Here is a 27,738-nt window from a genome sequence, read left to right as displayed (position 1 = left end):
TTATGATCCTTTCACCTAACCCTCAGCAGGAACCTTTACAGAATCACGGAGGGTGGAGGACACATCTGGAGGTGGCTACAACAGAATCTTTGATCAAAGTAGGGTCAAATAAAGCAGCTTGTTCTATTTGGAGCTTTGTGTAAGAAGTCCAATCTGCAATGTTTCAGTGGACATCAAATTTCTACTCAGCAACTCTTGCACCAAGTTTTACACATACTTCAAATTTCGAACAAATAACTACATGTTTAAATTAACAGTGCTTGCTTTTAACTGCACATTTTGACCTGCAACAGTCAAACTTTCAGAGCCTATTACAAGTTTGTAACAAAATATAGTTTTGAGAAAGATGTCTGTATACAAGACTGGTAGAAGCAGTTACTGTTAAAACTAGGAAAATGAGAATTTTTTTCATTCACAAATATTTTGAAAACTATATTAAGGCAATGACTTAATACTAACTGATGGCAATGACAATGCATTAGGAATGTATTTTTAATGAGAAATCAATGAAATATATGAAAGAAATACATGAATATACATACACACATACATGTACAAAAACAGCCAGACCAAGATGGTCTTCCCACATCAAGGGAGATCTACACAGCTGCAGCAATCTTACAGTCAAGCTTTCACACACATCAGCAGGTAGTACAACAAATTGCAAATCCGCATGCAGGTAGCAGGTTATCTAACACCCATACAAGTTCCTCTATTTTATAGAATCATACAGTGTTAAGGTGTTGGAATGCACTTTTAGAATCTTCTAGTCCCAGCACTTCCTGCCTGGGCAGGACACCTGCCACTAGACCAGGCTGCTCAGAGCTTCATCCAACCTGGCCTTGAACACTTCCAGGGTTGGGGCATCTACAGCCTCCCTAGGCAACTTGCTCCAGTGTCTTGCCACCCTCACAGTGAAAAATTTCTTCCTACTATCTAACCTAAACTTCCCCTCTTAATTTGTACCCATTACTCCTTGTCCTATCACTATTATAGTCCCTGATTAAATATAAGAGTATATAAATTATACATTTATTTATATAATTTTGGAAATTCAAATTAAGAATCACAAACACAAACATTTTCACCAAAAATAATGTTGAGTATTCCTCTGTTCAAAACCAATAATTAGGTAATACTGACATAAACAAAGTACTAAAAGTACTTATTTAGAAGAATGAGTTTTCATATGTTTTCTGTATGGGGGAAAAGGACTGATTCCATGCACAGTTTAGTACTGTGACAGGTTCTTCATACCACTTCTTTACTGAAAAACTAAAAAAATTTGAACAAACATGTTTCAACTGAAGTAGTGCTTGAAGACTCCATTTCCTTTTCCTAAACAAAATAGCAACAAGATATCAATTGTAAAAGGTATTACGTTTTGGTACCAAGAACATAGCCAGTCACACATGATCTGAAATATACGAGTGGATGTTAGGGAAACAAAGAAAGAAAAGTATCAGCTTAGTGCTCTCTGCCCAGATAAAATAGTTGCTTATGGCTGACTACTTCAGCTGATGCCTGGTCAGGGCTCTCTCACACATCTCTAGCAGGTCTATTTAACAAATGAAATGCTTCTGCTTATCTGATGCATTTCACTGCCTCAGCCATCAGCCTGGCAATTTGTTTCAACTTAAGAATGAAAAACAATTTAGGTAGCCCGTTCTGTTCCATCCTTCTTACTCTGCTGTTCAGGCATCAAGCTCCAAGGGACAGGGGGAGCTTTGTAAGAAATATCTGTGGGAAAGTAACACTTTAGGGCACTCTAGTCATTTGCCAAAGGATTGTGTCTTAACATCCTTGTTTTTCCAGTATTGTTTTACCTTCCAGTGGTAAAGCTGCAAATCCAGTTGGAGATGTAATCACAAACGCAGAATTGTCTACTGACTTCCCACCACTGCTGGAATTTCTCAGGTACCTAAGTGATTCAACTTTCTCCTGGAAAATTTTGCCATCTAGAAAGAAAAGACAAGAGGAAAAGTTATATAAAAGCTTTTTATGTTTGCATTGCTGATAAATTACTCACAGTAGTGAGTGGTGGTTACATTTGGAGCTGATCACTGGAGGCTAATGAGAAGGGCTCAAGCCCAGACAACTGAGAAAAAGCACTTTTTGGTTTAGCGGTATAACTTCAAAATTTACTTTAGAACAATAAAAATATTATGATGTACTAAAGCAATTACATTTAAAGACAGTCCTTGCAGTCATGCAAGTAGTGACAACTGACTTTTTGTCAGGTCATAAACAGCTGGCTGTTCTCACACAGCCTAAAAAGGTTTCAAGCATCAAAACATGCATTCTCCCCTTACTCAGAATTTTACAGTAGTTAGTATTAGAGGACAGATACAGATAAACACAACTGTGCTCCCTTTGAAACTGATCACTAAAACTTGAGGTAAACAGGTATTTGCAAAAGGAGAAAACACTTCCAACTTGGATGATGCTTTCCACATTTACCTAAGTTATAGCTTAGGTTGTACAATGCTAATATTAAAGCACGAACTATACATTGTTTCACATTTTTAAGATGACAAAGAAGTAGCTTTTAAAGCTCACATCCATCATTTTGCCAACATGATCATCCAGTACAGATATATTAAAGCAGCTGTTGTTCTAGGTCTGCTCCCCTCAAAGCCCACAAGCACTGCCAGGAGCTTGTCTGCAATGAACTGATGGTGCCTAACAATGATGTCTGGCAGTGCAAATTATCAATTGCAAAAAATACTCCATGGGTCCTTTACTTTTCTTGGAATCCAGTTACAGGAAGCAAGAAAGTACAAGTGGAGAAAGGACCAAATGCAGATTTTTGGAAGAAGTTCCATTTACAAGTAAGCTAGATGTTTTTTCTAAATTTGCCCACAGACGAATGTCCACACAGGCAGCTAAACTTAAGCACACCATTTAGCTGCATCAAACTCAAGAAAGTTAAAGGCAAAACCACCAGAGAAATTATCTATGGCTACAGATAGAAGAAAGCTCTCCAAGTAAACAATGTCTAACCTGCTCCAGAATGTAACCTGCTCCAGAAAAGTGAAAGTAGTTTACAGTATTAAGTTCCAACAGTTCAATAATTTTGAATATATAGTCATTAAAATACAGGGAAGTTTTTTTTTAAATACCAGTTTATTCCCAGATTTTTCTCTTCTTGTTTATCTAAACATGGCATATTTACCTATGTGCAGAGAAAAGTAGAAGTTGGTAGGGTTGTGACAAACATATGTATTAGTGGGAGGGTGAACTGCTAAGAGGAAATTGAAGACCAATGTCAGCAATTCCAGGTCTGGGGGAGAACCAAGTACTTCTTCAATTATTTTCACAAATGACCTGCAAACCTCCTGAGGCAGGGATGCAAGGTGTCCCTCTTTATGCTCCTAGAAAGAAAGAGTAGTACAACTGTAAACTACTCACAATTTGAATTTGACAAACTGTCTTGTTTTTTTTTTTAAATTGTCATGCTGTAGTAGAACAGACAAGAAAAGAAGGTCAGCTAATAAAGCTGTAGTCTTTAATTATGAGAGGAGCTTCTGTATGTCCTGGATGTTATCTCAGTCCATCATGAACCAAATATTACATATGTTATGCAAGTTGATTTTTAGGAAGACGAGCATCTTCTCCATACTATACTGCCCTGCCATGAAATGCTGGAACTTTAGAACATGAATCATCATTGAAAGTAAAGTTTATTGTCATTGGATTACATATTTGTAGAGAAATTAATAGTTGCCAATATCAACAATTCAAATATATTAATAAATTTCTGAACAGGACCACACTGAGTCATCTGTATTTCCACTTCAGTAGCCATTTTTATGAACATACACATTTGAGATTAATTTATTATTATATTTATAATTTAAGTTTAATCAAGCATTCTATATAGTTCAACAACAGCTACCTGAAAAAAATATTAAAATAATATGGATTTTAGAAAAAAAACTTCAAGAAACTTGTAGGAATCCCTGCCAAAAGGTGAGCATGGTGATTTTCTTCTTTCTTTCCAACTTCTCTAAATTTACCTCCTTTTTTGAAACCAAGCACCTTAACTGAGACTGCTATGAGAAAAGATTAAATGAAGTTAATTTAAGTAAGTTTTTCCAATGAGAATGGCTTATATAATTTCACCTTTGTTCCATCAGTCCCCCCAAAACTGCCAAATCATTGACCAATGTGAGTGGTTTTTTAATCAGGACAATAACTTTTTCCCCAATATGCAAAATGACAGGAGAAATATTATTAAGCATTCTGTATTTAGGCATTTGCATTATTATACAATTTGATAAGTTAACTACATCACTAACAAGTTCCAAAAGTAGGGAAAACCACATAAAAATGAGGAAACTAAAAACTTACAGATACTAAAATGAAGAAAATATTTTTATTAAAAAATCATTAAAAGAGGAAAAAACCCAATAAATCCATTTTGTGTGCTGAAGTGAGAAACTCAGAGTAAAAAGGAATGTAAGGTAGAAATAAGAGTACAGGAAACAGTGATTACAATACTTATTTTCACAAATGGATACATATACTATAAGCAGGAAACTATTTCAAAATCATGTTTTTTAACAAGTGTCTATCAAAGGACTGAAGCATTTCTCTAAAGTCCTTTCTGGCATAGCTATTTCCATGCCAGGGAGGAAGCTACTACTGTACCAAAATTTTGAGATGAGTGCTCAGACTGAGCACAGCAGTCAGGCTGCCCCATTAGGTCTGATGAGATACAGCACAGACAGCTTCACTACCTGCACTGTATCTGGCTTTCAGTCCCGAACACAAGAACCAGCCAGAGACATCTCAGGTACTTCTGTATGAAAGGGACAGTTAATTTCAGCTCCTGCTGGTGTATGGCTGTGTGAACAACCTAGAGCCTAGGTTTCTAAATCACACCAGATGGTTACAAGCTCTTTTCCCTCCTGCCCAGCAGTAAATAGAGCACCCAAGTAGGGAACTGAACCAGTTTACAGCAACAATATCTGTAGAAGATGGAAGTAGCCTGAAAGCACAGAGGACAGTCTACTCAACTTTTGCAACAGAATTTAGTCCCTCCACCCCACCCTCCCCAAATAAAAACAAGTATTTGCCAAGCACAAAGTAGAATTTCAGAGTGGAAGTACCTGCAGGACCTGACAAGTTAACAGGAAGTGATGGACCACTTGAGCTTTCAATAGCTGTTTAATGTTAAACATCTGTTGGTGATGGTTAGCTCTGATAAGGATTTCTAGAGCTGCTAACAGGGTTTCCCAAACACCTTGCTGAAAAACAAAAAAGAGGAATGTAGCTTGAAAAATATATTTCTGAGTCTACATACTGAGGGGAAAAAAAACAAACCCAAGACTAAGTCAAGGTAGTCTTACACCTAAGATAATGACTAAATGAGTACAAGTGGCCAGGTCAGAACAGGTAAGAAACTAATCAGTAGTCACACTTGTACAAAATTCAGCATGTTTTAATGATTAAGCTACAAAAAAATTACTTGTCTAAAATCAGTTTCATACATTTTTAGCCCTGAAAGTAACTAACCTATAATCTATATTAACCATGAACAGTTATTTTCAACAGTTTAACTTCAAGAGAAAACAGGTCCTCCTTAGTTTCTCCCCAAAAATTTATCAATTCAATTAAGAAGTCATATGCATACAGCACATTTACAAAATTTAATACACTAAGGCTACCTGCACCATTGATCACAGGAGACTGATATCACAAACAGCTATTCAAAGGAAAACAAGGAACATTAATTTTAGAAAATCGTAGTAATTAACTAACTACTACAACTCCTCCAGTTACTAACATGTAACTGGAGAGATTAATTTCAGACATGATAATACTTAATTTTTTTTTAAATATTGAGTTTTAGACCTGAAGTATTTCCAAAGAAAGTATTTACCTTCGCTTTAGACCATATCTTCCAGTCAAGCAGCAGCTTTTCTAGCAACTGGACATCTTGAATAACTGCAGTAGAATCTGGATCAAGCTGGAATTGCCCATTTTCATTTGTATAGAGAATCTCATCACTGCAGCATCCTTCAAGGAGAGTCTTAAAGAGGGGGGAATTTTTTTTTTTGAGTATCAAAACAAAGCAGTACAGTTCTATCCCATTTATAAAAAAATTAAAATCTTGAAAGAGACAGCATACTCTTGATAGGGAAGACATATCTACCTGGTCCACACTAATCTTGCTTCAAATCACTGTTCTGCCTTTGTAAAAACAGCATCAAATCTACAATTAAAATCTCAGAAGTTTCTAGATTTGTCCTAATATTGAACAAAATATCAGGTTTAGAGCAGGACTTTACCTTCAGCATGCAAAATCCAACAATGCATTTTGGTTTGATCAAGACCCGACGAATCATAGAATAACCATTACAGTTGTCCATCTCCTGTATTCTCTGTTGATTGTATTTTGTTAAAGACAGTATAAGTTGTAGTGCTAAAGCCTGAGTGTCTTCACAGCTGCTAATCTCTACCACCTGAGGAAAAGGCAAATTTAATAAGACAGTTTAAGTGGGAAACATCTAGGAAAAAGCTTTGTTGCACTCCTAAATAACTACTTATGGATTAAATCTCTTCTAAAGCATTTGAGATTATGTACATAACCTTCCTTTTGTCTGTGTGTACTTCCAGATATTATACCTGAAGTGATAATTTCTACTGTGCTAAATTATGATCTGCTAAGGAAATGCACATCCCATTACAAGAATCTCTTTCAAAGAAAAAAAATCTGTTCTAAATAAATTTTAAGTAGAAGGTACTTGCCATACTACAAAGTCACAAGGTTGTGAAATAAATGAGCCATGAACAAGAATCAACTGTTTGATTCTGAACTGAAAAAAGTATTTTTATAGCTTAAACACTACTTATAGTGTTTAGGCTATAAAAAAAGGTTCCTGAAATTCTGGACTAAGTCTAGATGTAAATGTCTAACACTGAAATTTTATTTTATCCATAAAGAGACAAGTAATTTTACAGATGAAAACCATGAATCCTTTCCCTCTCTGCTTTCTATAATTCTTGAAGTGCAAGAGCAACTAGTATTTTTACCAAAAAAATACAAGAATGAAATCTCACATTAATGGGATTTCAGGTCCTATAGGTTCTCTTGACATGTACCTGTTAATTCTGCTGCACTTTCACATTTATACACCTGTATTGTCTCACAGCTGATCTATCATTTGCTTGCCTTACTGATGCAGTCTTCAGCAGGATCTATAGCAGATACTCAGCATAAATTTACATAATAAAATAACATGGATTAGGATTTTCACCTCAGATTTCACTATCAGTGGTGAAATTACAACAGCCAGCATCTTTATAACCATTATCTAATGTGCATCTGTTACTACTCTCACCATATCTTTCAGAGCAATACCAGAGGTATATAAATCAGACAAATCTTAGGCCTACAGTAGTATTTTCAATTAACTGTAGTTAACTTCAGAGACTCCTAGCACAAATATTAGCCTCTCCATGTACACATCACAGTTAAGCAGTAACTAAGTTAAGGCCTTACTCTTTTTCAAAAAGCCATTTTTCTTAGGATAAGCCTTTGAAGACAGGTGAACAGTTATCACCAAAAAGCTCTCGCTATTCACTAAAAGAAAAAAACTTTGCAGACCATGCAGTTTCATATTTATTCATACTTGCATTGTGAATATCCTGTGGTTAAAGATCTGCAATGAATTTAGGTGCCTCAAAATCAGAGACAAAAAATATAATCAGTTCTAAGCATCCCTAAAGATAATCTCTTTTGATATTTAAAAGCCCCATTTCTAAATCATAATGTAACTTCATCTTACATACTGGCAATATTATAAAAACCATAATACAACAGAATTATAATTACATTTCCAGTTTAAGACAACCTGCATGATGCAGTCTTATGCTGCAGGTATTTTCCACAAGTTTTCTTTAACAGAAAAGCATCACATGCAGAATAGAGCAAGGCAGCTAGAATAATGTGATTTTCTACACAATACAAGGAATATTTTATATGGGAGAACACATACACACACTCTACTCCTCGAGCCCTCTTACCCTAGCAAAGAGGAAAACAAATGCACCAGTGCCTCCAATTTCATGTAGTATGCTTTGAAGAGTTTTATATTCAATTGGCTGCAGTGCTTTTAGGTGATGAGAGTCCAACGCATTGCTCTGAACTTCTTTCAAACTGAAAGGTCTCTGAGAAGGTACAGTTTTCACTTGACCTTTCAGTCTAATGACAGGCTCGTATATGGTGTACTGACCAGGGCAGCTTGTGGTATAAACAACAGCAAGACTCTCCTGAAAAGAAAGGAATTTAATTTTTTTTTCTAGAAATTCAACATAACCCACCACCCACCAAGGACGCAAAAAGCCAAACACAAAAGTCACCTAACAGCAAGTAGGAACAACTTTGGCTGTTTATTTCTACTTTACCATTAACATGCCCTGAAGTTGCATGCAGATGCGGGCACACTAAAATGCAGCAGGATCCCCAAATCTTAGCAAACTCATGCGATACTAAAGCACAGAAAATTAAGAAAATGATAAGAAATTTCACCAAGGATCCCCCTCTCATCACCTTAAGAATTACATAACTGTTTTGCATAAAAAACAAAGTTACTCACGAATTTAAAATAAAATGAGCATATAGAGGTATTGAGTAGAGAGTTTCCTTTTCTAAAATGGCAAGTTCAAAATACTGATGGTTTTTAAAATCTTCTCCAGCTTTTTGTTTTAATTCTATTCTTTGATCAGTTTTGTCATAAGAGAAACTAAACACAAGTTTTATTAATGAAGAGACTTAAACCAAAACCAAAGCTCCTATGGAAAGCAGCTAACTTTTTTTTCACAGAAATATAAAATGATCTTTATTGGAAGCTTATTTAAAATAGAGAAATAATTTCATTTAAGGAGCTTGCACTCTATGCAAAAGTGTAAAGATTGATTTATCACTTGAGCCCTTGGTTCTTCCCTCTGCCTATCTGGTGCTCCTTAAGGCAAAATAAGCTTATAAGTTGCATGACTGATTTGTTAAGCTCTTATCCAATTCATTTCTTCTTAACCTACTCAAAGTTTAGTACCATTGTCTACAAGGATCACATCCACACAGAATGAGCCTTTGCCTACAGCCACAAAATGATATCAGAAAAATCCCTCTAGTGGGAACAATTCATACAGCAGGAATTACTAGTGTATGAATTCCCAGAATATAGCAGGCTTCACTGATTAGCAAGTTTTATTTTATTGTTCTGCTAGCAATAAGTATATTTACACCTGCATCTGGCAGGGCTGTTTCAGGCAGGAAAGATGAGAAGCTGTATCTCCCAGCTGGAAAATGACTTTTCAGCCAAACGTGATGCAAACTCAATTCCTCCAAAACCTTCAAGGACTTTGGATTAATTCTTTTACTTCCTCAAAGCCAGATAAATCCTCATTTCTCCTCTTCTCTCAGTTTTAATCTTAAAAGGTTAATTTAGCATTCCTTGGCTACTTTTACACTAATGGAGGGAAGAGCTATGTATCCATCCTAAAGCTTTTGGAGGCACCTCTTTATCCTCTATGGTTTAGTGTGCGTGATTTAAATTATTTATAGATGCTGGAACATCTAGAAACTTTCAGAACCCAACCTAAAGCAAGATGAAATGGTCACCCTGTGTGGAGGTCAGCTCCCATTAAAATAAGTGGGAAGAGCCCCACAATGATCTTAATAAGAAGAGGATTTGATCATCTCTGTTTTGATCAAATTAAGCACTTTGGGAAACAGCAGGAAAGACATTCCCACATTCTTAATCAGTTCTAAAAGATTAAGGACCATTTTTAACCAGAAACTTACGATTAGAGGCCCAACATCCACTTCCTTTTTTGTCATGAAGAGCTCCTTAATTTGTTCACATTGTAGAATCTCTTTACTTATGTACTTTGAGCAGTCAGTCAATGTTTTGCCATATTTACAAGGCATTACAGATGTGAAGTCTGGGCCACACGTGTATAAGTAAAATGCTTCCTCTGGTCCAATATTTGCACCTAAAATCCAGAAAATAATCTATTAACTCTATACTATACAATAAAGCAAAATTCATACATTGGCTAATAGGATCAGAGACTTCACAAAGAATGTCACCAACTGGATTTTTTAGGCTCTGATGATGAAACAATCAGTGCAGCCTAATGATTGCTATGAGCTACAGCAGATCAGTGACTTCTGACACATCACAGGCCAGATTGATTCAGTGGCAAAGGCACCTGAAACCAATTTAGGAAAACTACCTGCATGAACTGAAGATCAATATCTCTGAATAATTTCACTTTTTAGAATTAAAAAGTCATCTATCTAAGGCTCCTCAAAGCTTTCAAAGCATAGTGAGATTACAGATAGCAACAAAACACTGCATTGTCTTGGAGGCTTGGGCAGTGACTGAGCAGGATGTAACAACAGCTCACTACAACTGACAGAAGGAAAAAAAAACAAAGCAGGAGACCAAATGAACCTTCCTCCCCTTTCTGGGCAGCACATCTTGGGTTGTCTGTGATCTGAGAACACAAACTCAAAAGAAGCATCCAGAAGGACTCAGGTCTGATGTGTGGGTGCATGACAACTGTACAGCAGCAAATCCAGGGCTCTCTGGATACATCAGTTATGCAGGTGGCAATCAGATGATGTAGATTCTACAGGTTACATTTATGACAAGTTTCTCACCTATGGCCCACAAATGCACATCTGCACACACAGGACCTGCATGCACCATAGATCCTGGGCAAACTGATCTCACTTGTGGAGCAGTCCTGACTGGGCAACATGATCTGAAATGCCAGGTGACAAAGCAGTAGGCTTCCAGCCTTCAGCTTTAAGCAAACACCCAGAAGTACTAGATAAGACTTCCCAAGGAAGGAGGAGAATTATACATCTAAGAAATCTCTAAAATATCATTACAAGTTCCAGAAATAAGCTTGCTTAACTCAGAGCATTCAGTGGTTCAAATTTTATTAGCTTTTTAATATGCTTTATGCAATTTGAAGCTAGCAGGTTAGCAGCAGGTAAGTGAAATCAATTTTCCAGGTAGGAGACTGAGTGCTTTAAGAAAAAAACCCAATAGAGCAAATATCACTATCTCTCTATCCCCTACCCCAAGGTATTTTTAAAAATTCCAAGAAATTTTACAATTATGGCACTAAACAGAAAGCAAGAAAATAGGCAGAAGGACACACATTAGGAAGTATCCAACACTGAAACATTTGCCTCCATTCTCCCTGATATATTATGCTGCTAAAGGGTGTATTGTTGTTTTTACTGTAAAAACTTGGCATGTTAAAAAAGCCATTAAAATAAGCCATTGATTTTGGAGAGGAAAGAGGAAATGGGCACTTATTCAAGAAAAAAGCATACAAAAGTACCATTAAATAGGAGCAGATTTCCAAGATCCCATCTACCCGACAACCGAAGCAGATCTTCTTGGGATGATGTGCAATGGCCAATCATGCAAAATGTTTTGTTGCTGTCAGATGATAAGCTTGTTTTCCTTGGTAGTGCAAAATCTAAATTAATCTCACATTGCCTAAAAATAAATATAAACAAGCAAGTTGAAATAGTAAGAATTGATCAAAATTGCTATCTAAGATATTCAGCTGAGGTTTCAAATTCATTTTAATATTCAGTAGGTGAGAAGCCATGCTGTCGTCGACAATAAATTACTGAAGTCCTCTTCAACATCCAGGCACCTTAAACTCAGTAACATAAAATATATACATTCCAATATTGCACAGAACACATGAATAAAGTCCCAGCTAGTGTTGCCATGAAATCAGGTTTTCCTAGCTCTGAAATACCTTCTTTCCTCTGACCTCAAAGAGGAAATGGTATGTAACACTCTACACACTTCTAAAATACCACAATTTTTCAATAATTTCTACTATTCCTAACAAGTCAAAAGTCCTTTGAGCATGTTAATGCATATCATGAAAACTGTGGTTCTCAAAGGCTGGAAAACACCAAGTTAAGGATTTGCTTGGACCAGGAAACACTGTCAGAACTGCTGAGCTGCACAGCCACAGGCAATAAGCCTGATGCTTTCAGAAAGCATCCAATTAACTTATGTGCCTTTACATAAACAGACTGATTTGACTGTAAAGGTCATTCAGAGCTTCCTTAAAGAGCCTAACTATTATCAAACTAGCAGCTAAATCTATATAGAGAGAGGTCTCAACAACTACACATGGGGAGAACACTGTAGTATTTTTAGCTTTCCGCTATATCTCCATATTTGGACTTTACTGAATATCAGCATGCAGACTGAACATAGCCTTCACAGATTGGACTTTAGGAGGAAAGGGTAAAGACTGTGATATTTAATAAATTCCTATTTCTCTAACCAGTGAATAATTCATGCAGGCACACGCCCACTCAACCAAGTATCAGGTACCTCATTTAGGAGCATGGACCTCAACTTTGCAGTGGAAGTAGTACTTCTCGCCATCAGTTCCTCTCTGAAGTATTTTTTCTTATCTTCCCTATTCATTTTTCTCAATGGAACAAAGTGACTGCCTTTTCTCCTACTCCTCTTAATTCCTACTGCCAGCAGTATTGCCTGACCTACACCTCCTTAATTTGGATTCAACCAGATACATTATGCCTACTGCTAACTTTATGCCATAGCTTATTTTGGATCTTACAATCTTGTAGTACTTGCCTCTTTCACTTATTTGTGATGAAGACAAACACTGATGTCTGCACTGGTCCATGGTATAAACTAACAAGTCTCAAAGTAATCCACGAATATTCTGGATACCTCTAATATTCTAAAAAACTCCTAACAGTGTAACCTACTTCCTTCTCCTATCCTCCTGGAAGACTACCCAACCTTAACTGCAGCTTGCACCAAAATAATGCAATGTTTTCTTAACAGAAAATATCTTTAAAAGAAGAAAAATATCTAGGCATAACTAATGTGTTCTTTACCTCTGACCAGAAACCCAGAGCAACAGCTTTCCGTGGAAATTTTTCTTGCCTTCTGGCTTCTGCAGGTATTTTAATGCCAAATGCTGCCACCTGCCCACAAGGAAAACATTCCCTGGAGATTCAGCCTGTGCCAGCAGACCAGCTTTCATCTCGTCATTTGGATCCATGCACATACTATGTAAACAACAAAAAAGAAACAATGAGGGTGTGTGTTTTCATATTTGCATTTTAAGCCCCAAATCTGCACATTTGGGCCTCTGTTAATTTGAGATTGTGTTCCTTAACCTTGACAGGTAATTTTTTGGGTCACAGTTCTATTTTTAGAGTACTCAGCATAAGGTAGGGAAATCGGCACAAAACTTTCACCTTTCTTATTTAACTTATCTGCATAAACCTGCTTACATTAAGATAAAAATATCTCTATTTTAGAGAAAAGTTGAATTCAATTTACTGAAAAAAGGCAGATGCTTTGAACACAGAAATAAAGTGTTCTAAAATTGCAGTCTTAGACACATTTCAAGAATACTTAAGGATTATTTATGAGAACTAAATTAGTGCTAAAGTGTGCTCAGAAGATTAAAACTAACACTGTCCCAGTAAGTATTACACAGCAGTAATTTTCACAGCTGAGGTGTGAAAGCCTATAGCTGCAAAAATCTTTTCCATCTTCTCACATTTATTGTGTCATTTCATTAGAACTTGAATTGCTACTTTGTGGGCAGTTATTTATAAATGACTACATGAAAATGCAAGACCAGAGCTTAACAGCTGAAGCTGATAAACCTATAAATTTTTATCCAATACACTTCATGTGTGCAAGATGTCTCTACTATAGAAATTAGTTCTCTACCCTCCATCAGTATTCTCTGCAAGTTGCTACTACAGATAACAATACAATATGTCCACAGGACTGCTTCTGGACTAATACACTTACCGAAAAATGAATGCTCCAGTGTTCAAGTCTGCCCAAACTTGTATCATCAGAGCTTTGGAACCCAGTGAAATTATGTGAATACAGCCGTCTTCAACAAGTTTGTCTCCCAGGCTTACATATTCCATTCCTCTAGACTTTGTTTCTTCTAGAAATATAAGCATGTTGCAATTACAATATAATACTACAACAATGCCTTTCACAGCATGTATCAAGTGTGAAAAGAAACCATTCCGGTACTGCATAGACCTGGGTTTTGTTTGGTTGAGGTGGTTTGGTTTTCTTAAGTGTGTTGACTAATAAGCATGATTCTCCTTAGAAACCTAGGTCTCCAACAGAAATAGAGGAACTTCACACTAACTCAGCACTTTATTTGTTTCTGTTTGTAATATATAAATTCACTGAGCTGAATACACTCCAACAATGATGCTTTTGACATATCCTGTTACATTCCTATGTTGAACTACCGGTGTGCACCAAGAAATCTTCAGATTTAAGCATGATCAGTATTCTTACTTTACTAAGCAAAAGCACAGACCTAACAAAAGCAACTCAAGTGATTTTCAAGGTTGAGGGATGGGTTTTCCCTCCTTCTATTTAAATACAAAAAGAAGGAAAAAAGAGTACAGGTATTCAAAGTGTTGTGAATGGGACACATTTTAAATAAGGAATTTTTCCTTTACAAATTAGAAACCAAAAGATTCGGCTTAGAACAGTTTGAGAGTGGTTGCGTCCCTACAAAAGTATGAACAGAAAATTTTACATCTGTTGGTATTTACATGGTGCACACACAAGGAAAGTTAAGAGGAGCTATGCTGAGTCAGCCTGAGGTTTGATCATTAATACATGAAATCAAATAAACTTGAGCAGTTGTTTTCTATAACTACAGCTGCAGCATTTATTATTTTCATCATAACATGAAGTAGCATAAATGCTACTGAAGTTACAAATCCAATGAGAATATTTCTAAGGAATTTCTAAGGAAGCAGACAATCTAATTCAAGAACTAGGGTTGGAAATGTTGTATCTCTAAGTATATAGTACAGTAGTCATTAAAAAAATCAGAAATACTACCACTGCTGTTTAATATCGATCAAAAATTTTCAAAATTTTGTATACAGTACATAACCAGAATCTTTCAGTGCTACCTAAATAAAAACAAAATACTATATCCTTACCTGTGCTGTCGAAACTGTTCTCTCTTACAGCTATGAGTCTGCTTCTCCTCTTGACTTTTTTCCCCTTTTCTGTTGAATTTTCTGCTTCATGAGCATACTCCAGACGAAACCACAGTGAGACACTGAAGCCATCAGACATGTGTGGCCAACAATTTTGCCCAACTAAAGGCAAGTGAATTGGGGCTACATGCCAAGAAGAAAGTAGCTGGTGACTCAAGTTTTCACCATCTGCCTCTTTCTTACTCTGTGACAATTTTGCTCTTTTTAGTAGTCCAGCATTTTTATTGTTGGAAGTGCCAGCACATTTTTGTGAGGAATTGCTACTCAAATTTGTGCCATTCAGCAAAGGAAAGGCAAGGTATTGTAAAGGATTCATATAAATATTAGTGTCTACAATCTTCAATACACCCTTGAGTAGTACCTCCTAGAAGAAATAAAACAAATAAATAAGAAGAAAAAATAAACTGTTTACACCACGTAGTCAAGTATCATGCAACTAAATAGAAGCCTACTCCTCATTTAAACTTGGAGTCATGTTTTTCCAAGAGAAGTGAGTTTGCATATCCAAACCTAAACACACTGGCATAACATCACGTAGCAACTTCAACAGACTGGGCCAACAAAGCTTTGGGGATTTAGTCTGGGCAGATCAGACTTCAAGTTACCCTGCTTAGGAATCAGCTGAAAAGCAGCAGGTGGTCATTGCACAATCTTATCTCACTTCTGTTGTGTGCATAAAAAGACATCACCTTTTACCCTCTGTTTTGAGGCTGGTTAAGAAAGCACACACAGTCCATGACTTTGTTATTGCATAACCAGTAACAAAACTAGCTGAGCCCTTAAGCCAAAAAGTTTCTCTTGTTATTTGGCTGATAATTACATGCTACCATTGAAAATTTGAATTGTGACTCTTTTGGTTGGTTTGGTATTATTTCACACTGTGCAGTATTTTTTTTTTCTTTTCTTCCACTTGTATTTTTCTACAGACTCTCACAGAAACCAACAGTTATTTCAACAGTATATCCCACACAAGCAGTAGATTCCAGCATCACACCAACCAACTTAGGACACTTTTGAAACTAATTCCTGCTGCTAAAGCATTCTCAAAATAGTGACATGCCCTGTAACTTTAAAGGAATTGTTTCTAATTTTTCAGTATTATTGTTCTGTCATCCATAACCACAATGTCAGTCTCCTTGAGAGGATTCTTGGTTTCTTGTGCTGAAGAGAGTTCCCAGGACCAACACACCCTTCAAAACCCTTCTCATTTCCTCTTTCCATTTCCAGTTTTGAGAAAGAACTATTTCTACAACCAAATTTTATTTGCTCCGATCCGTTCAAACACTGCTGTGCATCTCCTTATTTCCCCAAATTCTTGGAACAAGGATTTTCTTTTTGTTTCATTTTTCTCATTAGACCTCTGAATTTTGCTATGTGCTACTCCATACATACCGTACAAGGTGTCTTCTCCAAAAATATCCTCAGAAGAAGAGTCAGCTCTTCTGAACAAGTCTGTGAACTCATCAAGGAAACTAGCAGATCTACCAGCACCATCTGACATGCTAAAAATAAGGAGACAATAATATTGTTGAAATGGATTTTTTTAAGCTTTAAAAACTCATATTCTATAGTATTATGAGGAAAGATTAATTTGGAATTTGAAGTGTTTTTCAAAAGCATTTCAAATTAAGGAAGCAATAACAATTACAAGATGAATTCTCAAGAGATCCAACAGTACTTCCTGATAATTCACTTCCTATAATTCAAAATTTCATTTAATCAATTAGTGCTATGCTAAATTTTGTCCCAGGTTTGCAAAATGGAGTGAAAGTCTGAGAACCAAGTGTCTTCCTGGCAAAGGCTCTCCCCACAAAGCCACCATGGATCCAAGTCCTGGGATGGGTTTACATCACCTTCTGTTGTGAAGCACCCACATTACATGAAGCTGCTTTAGGGCAAACATTTCCTCTGCTTCCACATTCTTGGATTAGCTAGCTGCTTTTCAGTTAGAAATAAAACTCAAGGCATCATCAAGATCTGGGTTACAAAGAAATTGGAATGAGAATTCATCAGCTGCTATTTTTTTGCAGCAGTGTTTAACATTGTCACACTAGAGTTTATGGTTTCAATTGTCATTTCCACATCTGCCAGAATTTCTTTGTTTCCACTAACTCAGAAATAACCCTATATTTACACTAAACTTTCTTGCAAGTTAAAAAACCAGCTGCATAAATTCACACACCAATGAATTTCCTTTGTCAATTTTGCACTGTTTGACCGTGTATACATTAGATTTTAAAAACCAATATTTAAGTTACTTGGACCTTTAACTCACCATGAAAACTAGATTCTGTTTGTGTCAATATATTCAGAAATCCTCCCAAAAGATGTTTAATAGCTCCCTGTACAAAAGAATAAGAATAAGTAAAATGAATATCTGAAGAATATCCCCCAGCTCAAAGAACTAAGTTCTTCTAATCAATTCCTGCCTGCTATCGATTTTAATGATGATTTAGAAATTATGGAAATTAGAAATTATGGACTGTTTTTATACTTGCCAATGAACAATCTTTTGTGTTCTGTACAGTTCATTTGCAGAAGAGAGACTTTGAATTTCAAATCATTCTCTTTTGCAGGAAGGATACTCAATTTAGTTGTTAAAAAAGGCAACTAAAAAACTCCAAAGGATCGTGAGGGCATGACCATTTGCACAACTAACTTCTAATACAAAGTTATGAAGAAAAAAAGCATGGAATATTTTTTAGGTACATGATTCACAGCTTCTAAAAGTACATATTCAATAAAAAGTTTAGAATGCTTACATATACATACAAGCAGATATCTGCCCTTTTTTCCTTAAGGCCCTAAAAATCATCAAATCCATCTGTAGGGATTGAACAGTCTTGATAAAAGAAAGACACCTGCAAAACTCAAAAGCTTTGTAGGACAGATATCTTTCAATAAATTACTTAGCTCCTGGTAACTTAAATGCAATGCAGTTGACAATATCAGTCATTTACACTGTTTCACATCTTCTAAAATCCCATAAAAAGTGAGAATATTCAAGATCACACTATTAGGTATGATAAAATTAAAGATATACAACTGCTAAACTGTTTCCTCCCTCCGTTAACAACATTTTTACCTGTTCTATAAGGACAGTGGCATTACTCTCCTTCTGATTGATGATATTCAGGCAGCTTTGAAATACATGAGCAAGCACATCTAAACTTGCATTACCAGCTGAGAGCAAGTTTAATTCTAACATGCAAATTTCAGGATATATTAATTCTCCTTGATTGATGTTTTCAGCCAGGCCATTAAAATAACCTGAAGCACCAGTACATCCTGGTTCTGCCTTCGTGTCTGCTCCTAAAAAGAAACCACATGCATTTTACTGAAACTTACTCAGCTGAATACAGTTTGCATGATTTAAGCAGAACATCCAAGGACGTATCTCCAACCTTCTCACAGGTACAAACCAAAAACAGTCATTAGGTTATAAGCAATTTTCAGAGATTATCATAGTTTTATAGTCCACTTCAGATTTTATTATTATCCTGCCAACACAGAAGGGCAAGGATGCAGTTTCTCCCATTACATGCTCTTAAACTATCTGGCTTCATTTCCTGGGAATTGGACACCTACAGAAATGGCAAAATATGCAGTTCATGAAACACAACAGTAAAATCATTGTAACAGAGCTCCAAGCTTCTACACAGACTTTGAGCCTGCCAAGAAAGGAGATAAATTTAAATAATTTCATGTTAAAAGGCTGGATGAAGCAATTTTTTATTTAACTCTGAAAATGCACATGACAGAATATCTGCATGATAATCAAAAAAAAAAAACCCAAACATGTAAGCCTCCCCATTACATTTTGGAGACACTTTAAAATACATTCGCATGTAACATGTGTCTGTACCAAATAATTTTAAATAATGGATCATGGAAGTTTTTCAGATGAACTTTTTAATTCAGAAATGCTTTTAAAATATTATAAATCTATTGATAAAGACTAGTCATGCAGGTAAACAGCAGCAGTTTGATGCAGTTCTATTAAAGGCTGTTGCTGTTCATGCTGATCTCATAACAGAACATAAGCACCCAGGTGTGCTCAGCACAAAGGAAAAAAATTAAAGCAAATTCAATTTTTAAATTAATTACACAAACAGAATACAGCAAGATATGTGCACATCAATTGTTTAGAATAATGAGATGTGTTGTATAACAAGGGGGCTATCAAGTCAAATGAAGCATGTGATTGGGAAAAGCCAAATAGTGCTTGACAAACTTGATTGCCTTCCCCACAAGCCAGCAACCTGCTGGGTTGATATGGAATGAGCAGTGGATGTCTACCTGGATTTCTCCAAGGCTTTCCAAAGTTTCCCACAGGCTCCTCCCAGATAAACTGATGCATTAGGGTGGAGACAAGGGGTCTGTGCAGTGGGTGGGCACTGACTGCCTAGGTGCATCCAGAGGGGGGTGGAAAATCCTTTTTAAACTGGACACTGTCACAAGTGGAGTCCCCAGGGATTGATGTTGGGCCCAGTGGTGTTCAATATCTTCATGAGTGATCTGGGTGATGGGATCAATCCACCCTGATGGAGTTTGCCAATGACACCAAACTGAGTGGGGAAGTGGGCACTGAGTGGGGAAGCGGGCACTGAGTGGGGAAGGGAGAGCCACCCTGCAGGAAGACCTGGATAGGCTGCTAGAGTGGGCTAACAAGAGCTTTATGAAGTTCAACAAGGACAAATGTAATGTTCACATGGGAAAATAGAATCCAGGAGTGCAGCACAGACTGGAATCTGCCTGGCTGGAGAGCTGGGGTCCCAGTGGACAGCAAGCTCAGCATGTGTGAATGTGTGGTGCTGTGGCAAGGAAAGCCAGTGGGATGCTGGGCTGCATCAACAAGGACATCATCAACAGAGATAAAAAAACCTTATCCCACTCTATTCAGTGCTTGTCAGGCCACACCTGGAATACTGTGTTTGGTTTTGTCCCCACTACATAAAAAAGACAGGAGGAAAGGTTGAGAGAACTGGGCTTACTCAGTCTTTGGAAAAGGCACCTTAGAGGACATCTTATCACCATTTAAAAGCTGTCTACAAAGAAGGCTGACTCCTTTTTTACAAGTCACATGGACAAAGCGAAGGGTAACAGGTACATGTTACTTCTGGGGAAATTCCATATAGACACAACAGGAATGTTTTCCCTAATGAGAAATCAGACATTGGAATAGATCTCCCCATAGAAGTGGTACATTGAGTACTTTAGATTCAGATGGACAAGGTGCCAGGCTACCTTGTCTAGATTGTGCTTTTGTGAAAAAAGTTTGGATCAGATGATCCTTGGGGTCCCTTTCAATCTAGTATTCTATAACATAATTAAACTATTTAATTTTCACCAGATAGTTACCATCCTAAAGAAAAAAAATTTGAACACTGATTTTCAAAAGAACTACTGATAAATATCTCTGGAGTTTCTGGATCCCAAAACACACTTGAGCAGTGTGAGTTTAGAGCAAGAACCAAGACAGAACAATTTTTGTAGCACTCAGTAAGAATATTTATCATCTCTCTATTTGTAACTCCATCCTACTGGAAGTAAATAAAGTTGATTATTTCTACCTATTAAAGGTGCTTGCACTGTTTTGGTACATCTCAAAAAACAAACAAGCTTTGCTATATCATAAAGATAGCTTTGTATATTTAGAAAGTTTCCACTTACCATCATTCTTGGTATCACTATCATCAGGATTACTTTCACTATCTGCTTCATATCCTTCCTCTTCAGCAAAAAGTTTAAGACTACAGCATTGCGATTCTTCAGTTTCTTCAGAAATTTCTCCAGGTTGTGACACAGGTTCCTTCTCAGTGTAATGGGTCTGTACAATACAACCAAATAGACTGTCATTGGTCAGAAAAAATATCTTTGGATCAGAAAAGCAAATAATTTAGAACCATCCAAATGCCTATTTCGCCAAGCCCGCTGGGGAAAGAAACAAATTAATCACACACTTCCAAGAAATCTCAGATATGTTAAAAATACTTAATTCTTTTGTAAAAAACTGAATCTGGAAAGAGGGATTTTTCTTACTAACTACCTGATCAAAGTTTTAGGAAGCAGCATTAAAACTATTTCTAAATCACTATCACCATCAGCATGCACCTTGACATTCACTCAAAGGTCAAGATGTCTACAGCCACTAAGGTCACTTAACATTCCCATTTGAAGCCCTTCCTTCAAGAGTTCACCACACTGTTGTGAGATGAAAGAGTAAAGAGAATATCAGCTTGACTGAGCTTGCTACTTTTTGGAGCATGACTCATTTCTGAGCAGTAATTGTGGGGACCATATCAATAAGCAGCATTCCACTTTGATATGAGAAGCAGAGGTTTCATCTTCAACTGCCACAATAACCAAACACATCTAGACATTTCCTATGAGGTTTAAAAAGACCCAGAGAAGAAATCTGAGAAAATCTTGCATTATTCAGAATGAGACTGCTTAGCTGGTGTTTCATACCTTTTCAATTTTTTCTTCAGAATGATCCAGATCAGCAGAAAAAGTGCCCAACGCAACACGAAGCAGCGAATCAAACAGAGGCTTTGCCAAGTCAGTTTCTATCACTTTTGACTGAGCAAGCTGCTCTCTTATTTCAAGTAAGATATCATCCACACAGGTATTCTGTTTTTTGGAGGGGAGAAAAACATTTTCATTCATGTTACTATTTCAGGCTAACAGAAATAGTCTAGCTCTTTCATTTAAGTTTCTCCTTCTACCTAATCTGACTTCTCATCTAAAACCACCAGATTTCATCCAGTCTCTTGAAATAATAAAGATTCATCCTCTATGTCATGACAGATTTCATTGTAACCTGCACACTGAAAAAATCTGACAAAATGCTAAAATGCTGCTATCTAAAATTTGCAGGTGAAAGTGCTGTTTCAAAAATAAACATCTTTGAAACAGTTTCAGGTAGGCTATGCATTCAAACCACACCGCATTACTAGCCGTTGACAGACTGTGACATGTCCAAGATCATAGAAACAGTGAATGTTCAAGACAGAACTCCAGTTTCCAATTCTTTCCTGCACTTAATGCCTCCTGCTTTGCAATAAATTGCCCAGTAAAATTCCAAGATAGTAATTAAAACATTAAAGAAAAGTGAAGGTGCCTTCAGTGAATTAACAACTTCTTGTGGAATACTGAATTATTCCACCTCTAAGGCTTAACGAAAAAGTTTTTCAGGTGTCCTTTCAGTATGTGCCCTTCAGTCGTCCTTTCTCAAGCACCATGCTCTGCTCACAACCATCCTCAAAAAACAAGGAGTCACTAGGTATAATGGTCACATCTTGCCTACACAGCTTTCCTGCAGCATCCCTTTCACACACATTCTCTACTGAATACTCTTTCTGAAAAGAGTACTACTCAAGCAGACCCCTACTCTGACTACTAAGCTCATTATTTAGCTGTACACTTTCAGTACTATACAAAATACCATAAAAACTGCAAAAAGTCTTTACCTCCCTATAAGAACTTTTGACTAAATTACAGTTAAAATAATATGAAACAAATAGGAGCAAAGGAAGCTAGAGAAATTTGCACAGCACCTGGTGAAACATCTCCACTTCTGTCTTCTGCTGCATGGTGCTTGCACTGTGCAGGCAGATGGTCAGCAGAGCTTCTAGAAGTCTGATACCTTGGAGTGCCCACTCAGTCTCTTCTCTTGCAGAAGTCCTTATCCCTTCAAGATTGGCAACTGAAGTGACCAAAGTGTGTTCCATACTCACAGGGCTGTCACAGGAGCCAGAGTCAGGTACCAGCTGCTCAGCACCAGCAGGACTGCCAGAACTGTCAAGCTCCAATTGTGTCACCTCTCTGCCTTTAGCCAGCTGAACAGAGTCATCCTTGCTGAGAAGCTCAGTTCGAGGACTCCCATGTGAACTTCTGCTGCTTTCACTCAATACTCTCTCCCTCTTTTCTTGCTCCTTTTCCTTATTTTTTGCAAGTTTCTGAATTATCAGGATTAGTAATCTCTGGCATGCTTCAAAGCCTCCAAGTCTGTGGAACTGTCTCTGGAAAACTGAACTATACAAATAGATGCAACGACACATGGACCAAATATCTGCAGCCCTATGAATATGTTCCAGAGAGGGCAAAGTAAGGCTCTCCAGGGACAGATATGGTAATTTGTGGCCTAATGGCTCACTAGCTGTACTATCATATCCTGATGTATCTTCACACTCATTAGCTGAATCCAGATCACCATCTGCTTCTTTACTTATACATAAAAAAGCAACACAGAGGAACAGGTTTATTGTGTTGACGTGAATGTCTTGGCTGACAAACTTTTTCTTTTTTGGGTAAGCCTCTTTCAAGCCAGCATAAAACTTGCTCAGGCTTTGAGGAGCTTCTGTAACAGCATGCTGGCTACCAAGAGAAGTGGGCAAGTCAGACACAGATTCCTTCTGTTCACTGTTCAGGACTTCCAATTCTGGGGTTGCTTGGTCTTCCTGCTGATCATCAAGGCAGAGTATCAAGGTCTCTAACACCTTCAAAGAATGGCTTCTTAATGTATCTAAGTAATTTAACTCAATCATTTGATTCACTCCATTACAACTCAGAAACAAGTCTCTAATTACTCTGCAAAAGAAAATATAAGAAAGTTACCTTATAAATCAGCCAAAAACTCATGTAAGTCAGCAATTGCTATAATTACTGTAAATTAAAGAGAAGAGGAACTTGTCTGCAGCACTCTAGGATCCTAACTCAGCATTGCCCAGCTGGTAGTAGAAAATTCAATTTTTGTGAGATATAATGTAGGAAATATCTCCCTCTAAAATGCAGACCACAAAAATATATGATGTTCAAAACACTAAAGGTGGTTAATTAACTTTATTTATGACATTTACTCTTTAGTGGTATTTCCTTGCCCAAAATTTTTATTAGCAATTGAAGCTATTTCTCTGTTTGGTGATTTCACCAGAAAGCAGTGATTCCTTCTCAAATAAACTTGACATGTTCCTAGCTGTCTACTAGTTGCATGGATGATAAATTTCAGATAAATTCTGTAATATCTTTCAAACAAGTTTCTGTGCAATTGTTATGCCAGCAATATCAAAAAATTGTTCAATATTTTGATATTATGTCCAATATCAAAAAATCTTTCCATATATTTGCTCCCAAGTCTGTTTTTCCCTTCTTCTACTCTCCAAGTATATAAGTTCATGCAAAATTTAGGGTAAGGATCTGTAAGCTTATTAGCATACTATGCTTGCTTATCTACCTTACTTACCTCCCATCTCCTTCCCATAGGATCAGATTTACTCTAATCAAATGGATTACTTACTTATTTATTCCCACCTTTAAGCCAAAAAAAAGGACATTTTTAACTTTTCTCTTCATCTAAGCTTTTTTTCTCTTGCCTTTTTGCCATTAAGTACACTTTCAATAATTAATAGCTTCTGATACCGTTTAGGTTAGAAGTTAAAACAATATTAGATAATCCCTTGACATAAACTGGAGTACTAGTCTACTTTTTCTCTTGGATAAACCACTAAATTGACTTCAGGACTCCAAGAGAAATAAAATCAGTCTTTCCTGGACAAAAGCACACATTCATATTCTGAAAAAAATTCCATATATTTATTAAACAATTATTTAATCAACTTAACAATAAATAAAAAGTATCTATTTTATGCCTTGGGAGAATGTTTGTGCCTTTTTTGTGTTTTGGGGTTGTTTCGGTTCCTGTTCTTAAACTGTGTTTAAACAAACAGGATTTTCTAAGTTAAGAAACAGTTATTACAGGAAAAGTAAACATCAAGCCTTATTTTTGAAAGGTGGTTTCTATAGTGACCATTCTAGAGGGAAAAAGGAAACAGATCAGAAAACTATGTATTCTAATTCCCACAGAAAAATGACATATCAATCTGTTTAACATTCCTGATCAATTTTAGAACAAAGAATGAGGAGGCAAAGAGCATGCCACACTGGACAAAGATTTTATTTGTTGCTACAGAGTTTAGCTTGTTAAAGACCATAATTCCTGAGTAGAGAGTGCTCATTTCCCATAGTTTATGAATCTAAGCTTGTATCTGTTGCTCAAGCATTTATCTTGTTGCCACCTGCAATAGCCAAACACCACCTACAGTCCAAATAAAACTTACATTCCAATCAGTAACAAATATACAAAGCTCTGTACCTAATTAGCACGTTTCCCAATAATAAACAGAAAATCAACCAACCTGGATTTTAGCAACAGAGGGAGCATCTGCAAATAAACCTGAAGCACTTCAGAAGGCAAATCCTGGCTATGGTAAATGCACATGAGTTTATCAGCTGTACTAAGTCCAAGCTGCTGCTGAGCATGGCAAGCTAGCTCAACTCCTCTCTGCAGCACAGGATTATAGATACAGTTATACAGTTTCCACTGGACCACTACATTTCCCTTTTGAATTAAGTGGCAAATATGGCTTGCGATCTGTGCGCCACGTAGTTTGTCTTCTTCAAAAATAATGTCCTGATAAGCCTCCAGTGCATGCCATCTCAACAACATATCTTCAGATCCAGTGCTAGGCAGAATTCCCTGAACTCTGCAAGAGGAACTAGATGTGGGACTGGCATCACTAGAGTTGCCCTGCAAGGCATCTTCCAGCTGAGCGAGCTGATCACAATCAACAGTACATATATTGCATGATGCCTGTATAATTTTTGGAGAGACTTCTGCTCCACCCAGTTGATCCAATATAAATTTGTTAAGGATGTTCAGTATGTGCTGTTGAAAATTTTTTAATATTGGCAACTTGGAAGCATGGAGCAATGGGACAATCACAGACTTTGGGTCCATACAACAACATATTCCTACATTATGTACGCCTGAGAGAATCTCAGCACAGGTACTGCTCAAAGAAACTTTCTGCAACAAGTGCAAACACTGGTGTGCACAAACAGCGATGCAACAGCATCTCTCAGGATAATCAACTTCTCCATCAGCAGTTTCAAAAGGATTTTTGGAAGCTTGGTTTTTAAAAGCAGATACAGAGAGTCCAGAGAGATCTCTGTGGTGATTCATGAAGTGAGAGTACTCACATCGTCTGTGCCGCTTCCTTGTACACATTGATTGATGGAGCTGCTCTGATTTCACTTTTTTGACAGTGCTGATTATTTTCATTATGCTGTTGATCAGGGCTTTCAGATGCTCTGAGGCTTCCCCAGGTACTCCCTCATTCTTCATACACAGCCATTCCATTTGAAGCACCGTTACTTCAAACAGCTTAAATCCCTGCTGCTGTATGAACTCATGAACCAGATCTATAGCTTGGCTAAAGTAGAATGGATTGGAGGCTGCACTTTGTAGGCAGCAGATCAAAATCTGCAAGACCCCTTCTATAGCCTCAGGTAAAAGCAAGGCTCTGTGACGACATCTAGAAAATATATAGTCCTCCTGAACCAGCTGCTGTAGTGTTTTCTTGTATCCTAGAGCAAAAGGACCGGGTTGCTTTTCCAAGGAAATTCTGATTTTTAATGCTGCTTTAAGTAAGTCCGTTAAATTTCTTCGTAAATTGTCAGGCATTGTTTCTGTATTGCTGACGTCTAAAGACATAAGACGTAGAACTGTTCGAAAGAGCATCCTCTGGATCAGAGCCACAGGTTCTTCTGTCCACCCTGCAGAAACTACTTGATTTTCTGTGTTACCACTTACACTGCAGGAGTCCCCAAATCCTGATAAGAACTCTGTCAATGTGGGCACAACACTCGCTGAAAGAGCAGAGCTGTGATTCAAAGTAATATCAAATTTGCACACTTTCTCTAGGAGAGACAGTAAGACATGGCATAAGTCAAAAGGAGAGTTATTCATGTTGCTCTCAGACGTTCCTGCAGCTGGCTCATTCAAAATCTCATGTGCTGGAATAACTTTGCTGGAACCTTCTAGATTAGGGGCATCGGTATTAGAACCTGGTACCGCTTCAGGAGGTTGGCAATCACTTCTACCCCCAGGGTAGCTGTCCCTAACAGAAGAGGTTAAAAAGGGCTGCAGTAACTGGGAGCGTCTGTGTTTTGTTATTACAGCAGTCTTTTCATCAGAATTGCCTTCGGAATCTGAGGTGGACAGCTGGGACCTCCTCGCATCCCGCACGGAGTAGCGGTGGGTGGTTTTGCGGAGACGGACGCTTCTTCGAGATCGAAGATTTTGTTTTACGGAGGTCTGAAGAGAAGAATGAGAGCTTCCATCTAAGTTTAGTTTTTCCTGAGTAGATTTCACAGAACTTGTATTATTCTCTTTGGTCAGGCATACGTCTACTGTAAAGGGTATATTAAAATCTATTGAAACAGAAAGATAACAAAAAGGAACATTAGAATATGTAAAGCATTCTTCCTAATTTTATAGTTAAATACTTCCAGATTTAAAATACACAGGAAATTTGTATCTTAATAGGTCATGGTTTTGCATGCACCTGTATCAGACATTTTCAGTATAAAACAGGCAGCAACAACTCCTGTTTAGGGCTGGCTATTTTTAAAGCCTAGAAAAATTATTTCATTTTCTATTTAGGGTTAAACAAAAGTGTGATAAAAGGTTTCCTAAAACTTTTTGTTGGCACAACTATTCTCAAAAAAACCATTCTCAAAAAAATATGTCGTCAAGGTAGGTGAAAGGACTTTTTGGTAAGCAAACTAAAGGG

At 37.1% G+C, this 27,738-nt stretch overlaps 1 protein-coding gene across 1 annotated transcript in view; it reads right to left on the bottom strand.

The window, feature by feature from the left end:
• Window positions 1-27,738, bottom strand: part of LYST (lysosomal trafficking regulator) — a 77,308-nt gene that overhangs the window by 32,283 nt on the left and 17,287 nt on the right. Inside the window, exons 6-23 of the mRNA XM_084202995.1 lie at window positions 25,300-27,376; window positions 22,663-23,695; window positions 21,575-21,736; window positions 20,777-20,933; window positions 18,189-18,415; window positions 17,379-17,445; window positions 16,496-16,605; window positions 15,044-15,467; window positions 13,869-14,013; window positions 12,935-13,108; window positions 11,374-11,534; window positions 9,815-10,005; window positions 8,035-8,280; window positions 6,297-6,470; window positions 5,888-6,037; window positions 5,115-5,252; window positions 3,176-3,374; window positions 1,827-1,958 (exon numbers count right to left, since the gene is read on the bottom strand). Coding sequence (XP_084059121.1) covers window positions 1,827-1,958; window positions 3,176-3,374; window positions 5,115-5,252; window positions 5,888-6,037; window positions 6,297-6,470; window positions 8,035-8,280; window positions 9,815-10,005; window positions 11,374-11,534; window positions 12,935-13,108; window positions 13,869-14,013; window positions 15,044-15,467; window positions 16,496-16,605; window positions 17,379-17,445; window positions 18,189-18,415; window positions 20,777-20,933; window positions 21,575-21,736; window positions 22,663-23,695; window positions 25,300-27,376 — 5,967 coding nt within the window. The remainder of the gene's footprint in view (window positions 1-1,826; window positions 1,959-3,175; window positions 3,375-5,114; window positions 5,253-5,887; window positions 6,038-6,296; window positions 6,471-8,034; window positions 8,281-9,814; window positions 10,006-11,373; window positions 11,535-12,934; window positions 13,109-13,868; window positions 14,014-15,043; window positions 15,468-16,495; window positions 16,606-17,378; window positions 17,446-18,188; window positions 18,416-20,776; window positions 20,934-21,574; window positions 21,737-22,662; window positions 23,696-25,299; window positions 27,377-27,738) is intronic.

Source organism: Fringilla coelebs (assembly GCF_963513975.1).
Source record: "Fringilla coelebs genome assembly, chromosome: 3".
NCBI classification, from domain to species: Eukaryota; Metazoa; Chordata; class Aves; order Passeriformes; family Fringillidae; genus Fringilla; species Fringilla coelebs.
The sequence above is the reverse complement of the archived record's forward strand: the minus strand, read 5'-3'. Positions and strand labels throughout refer to the sequence as shown.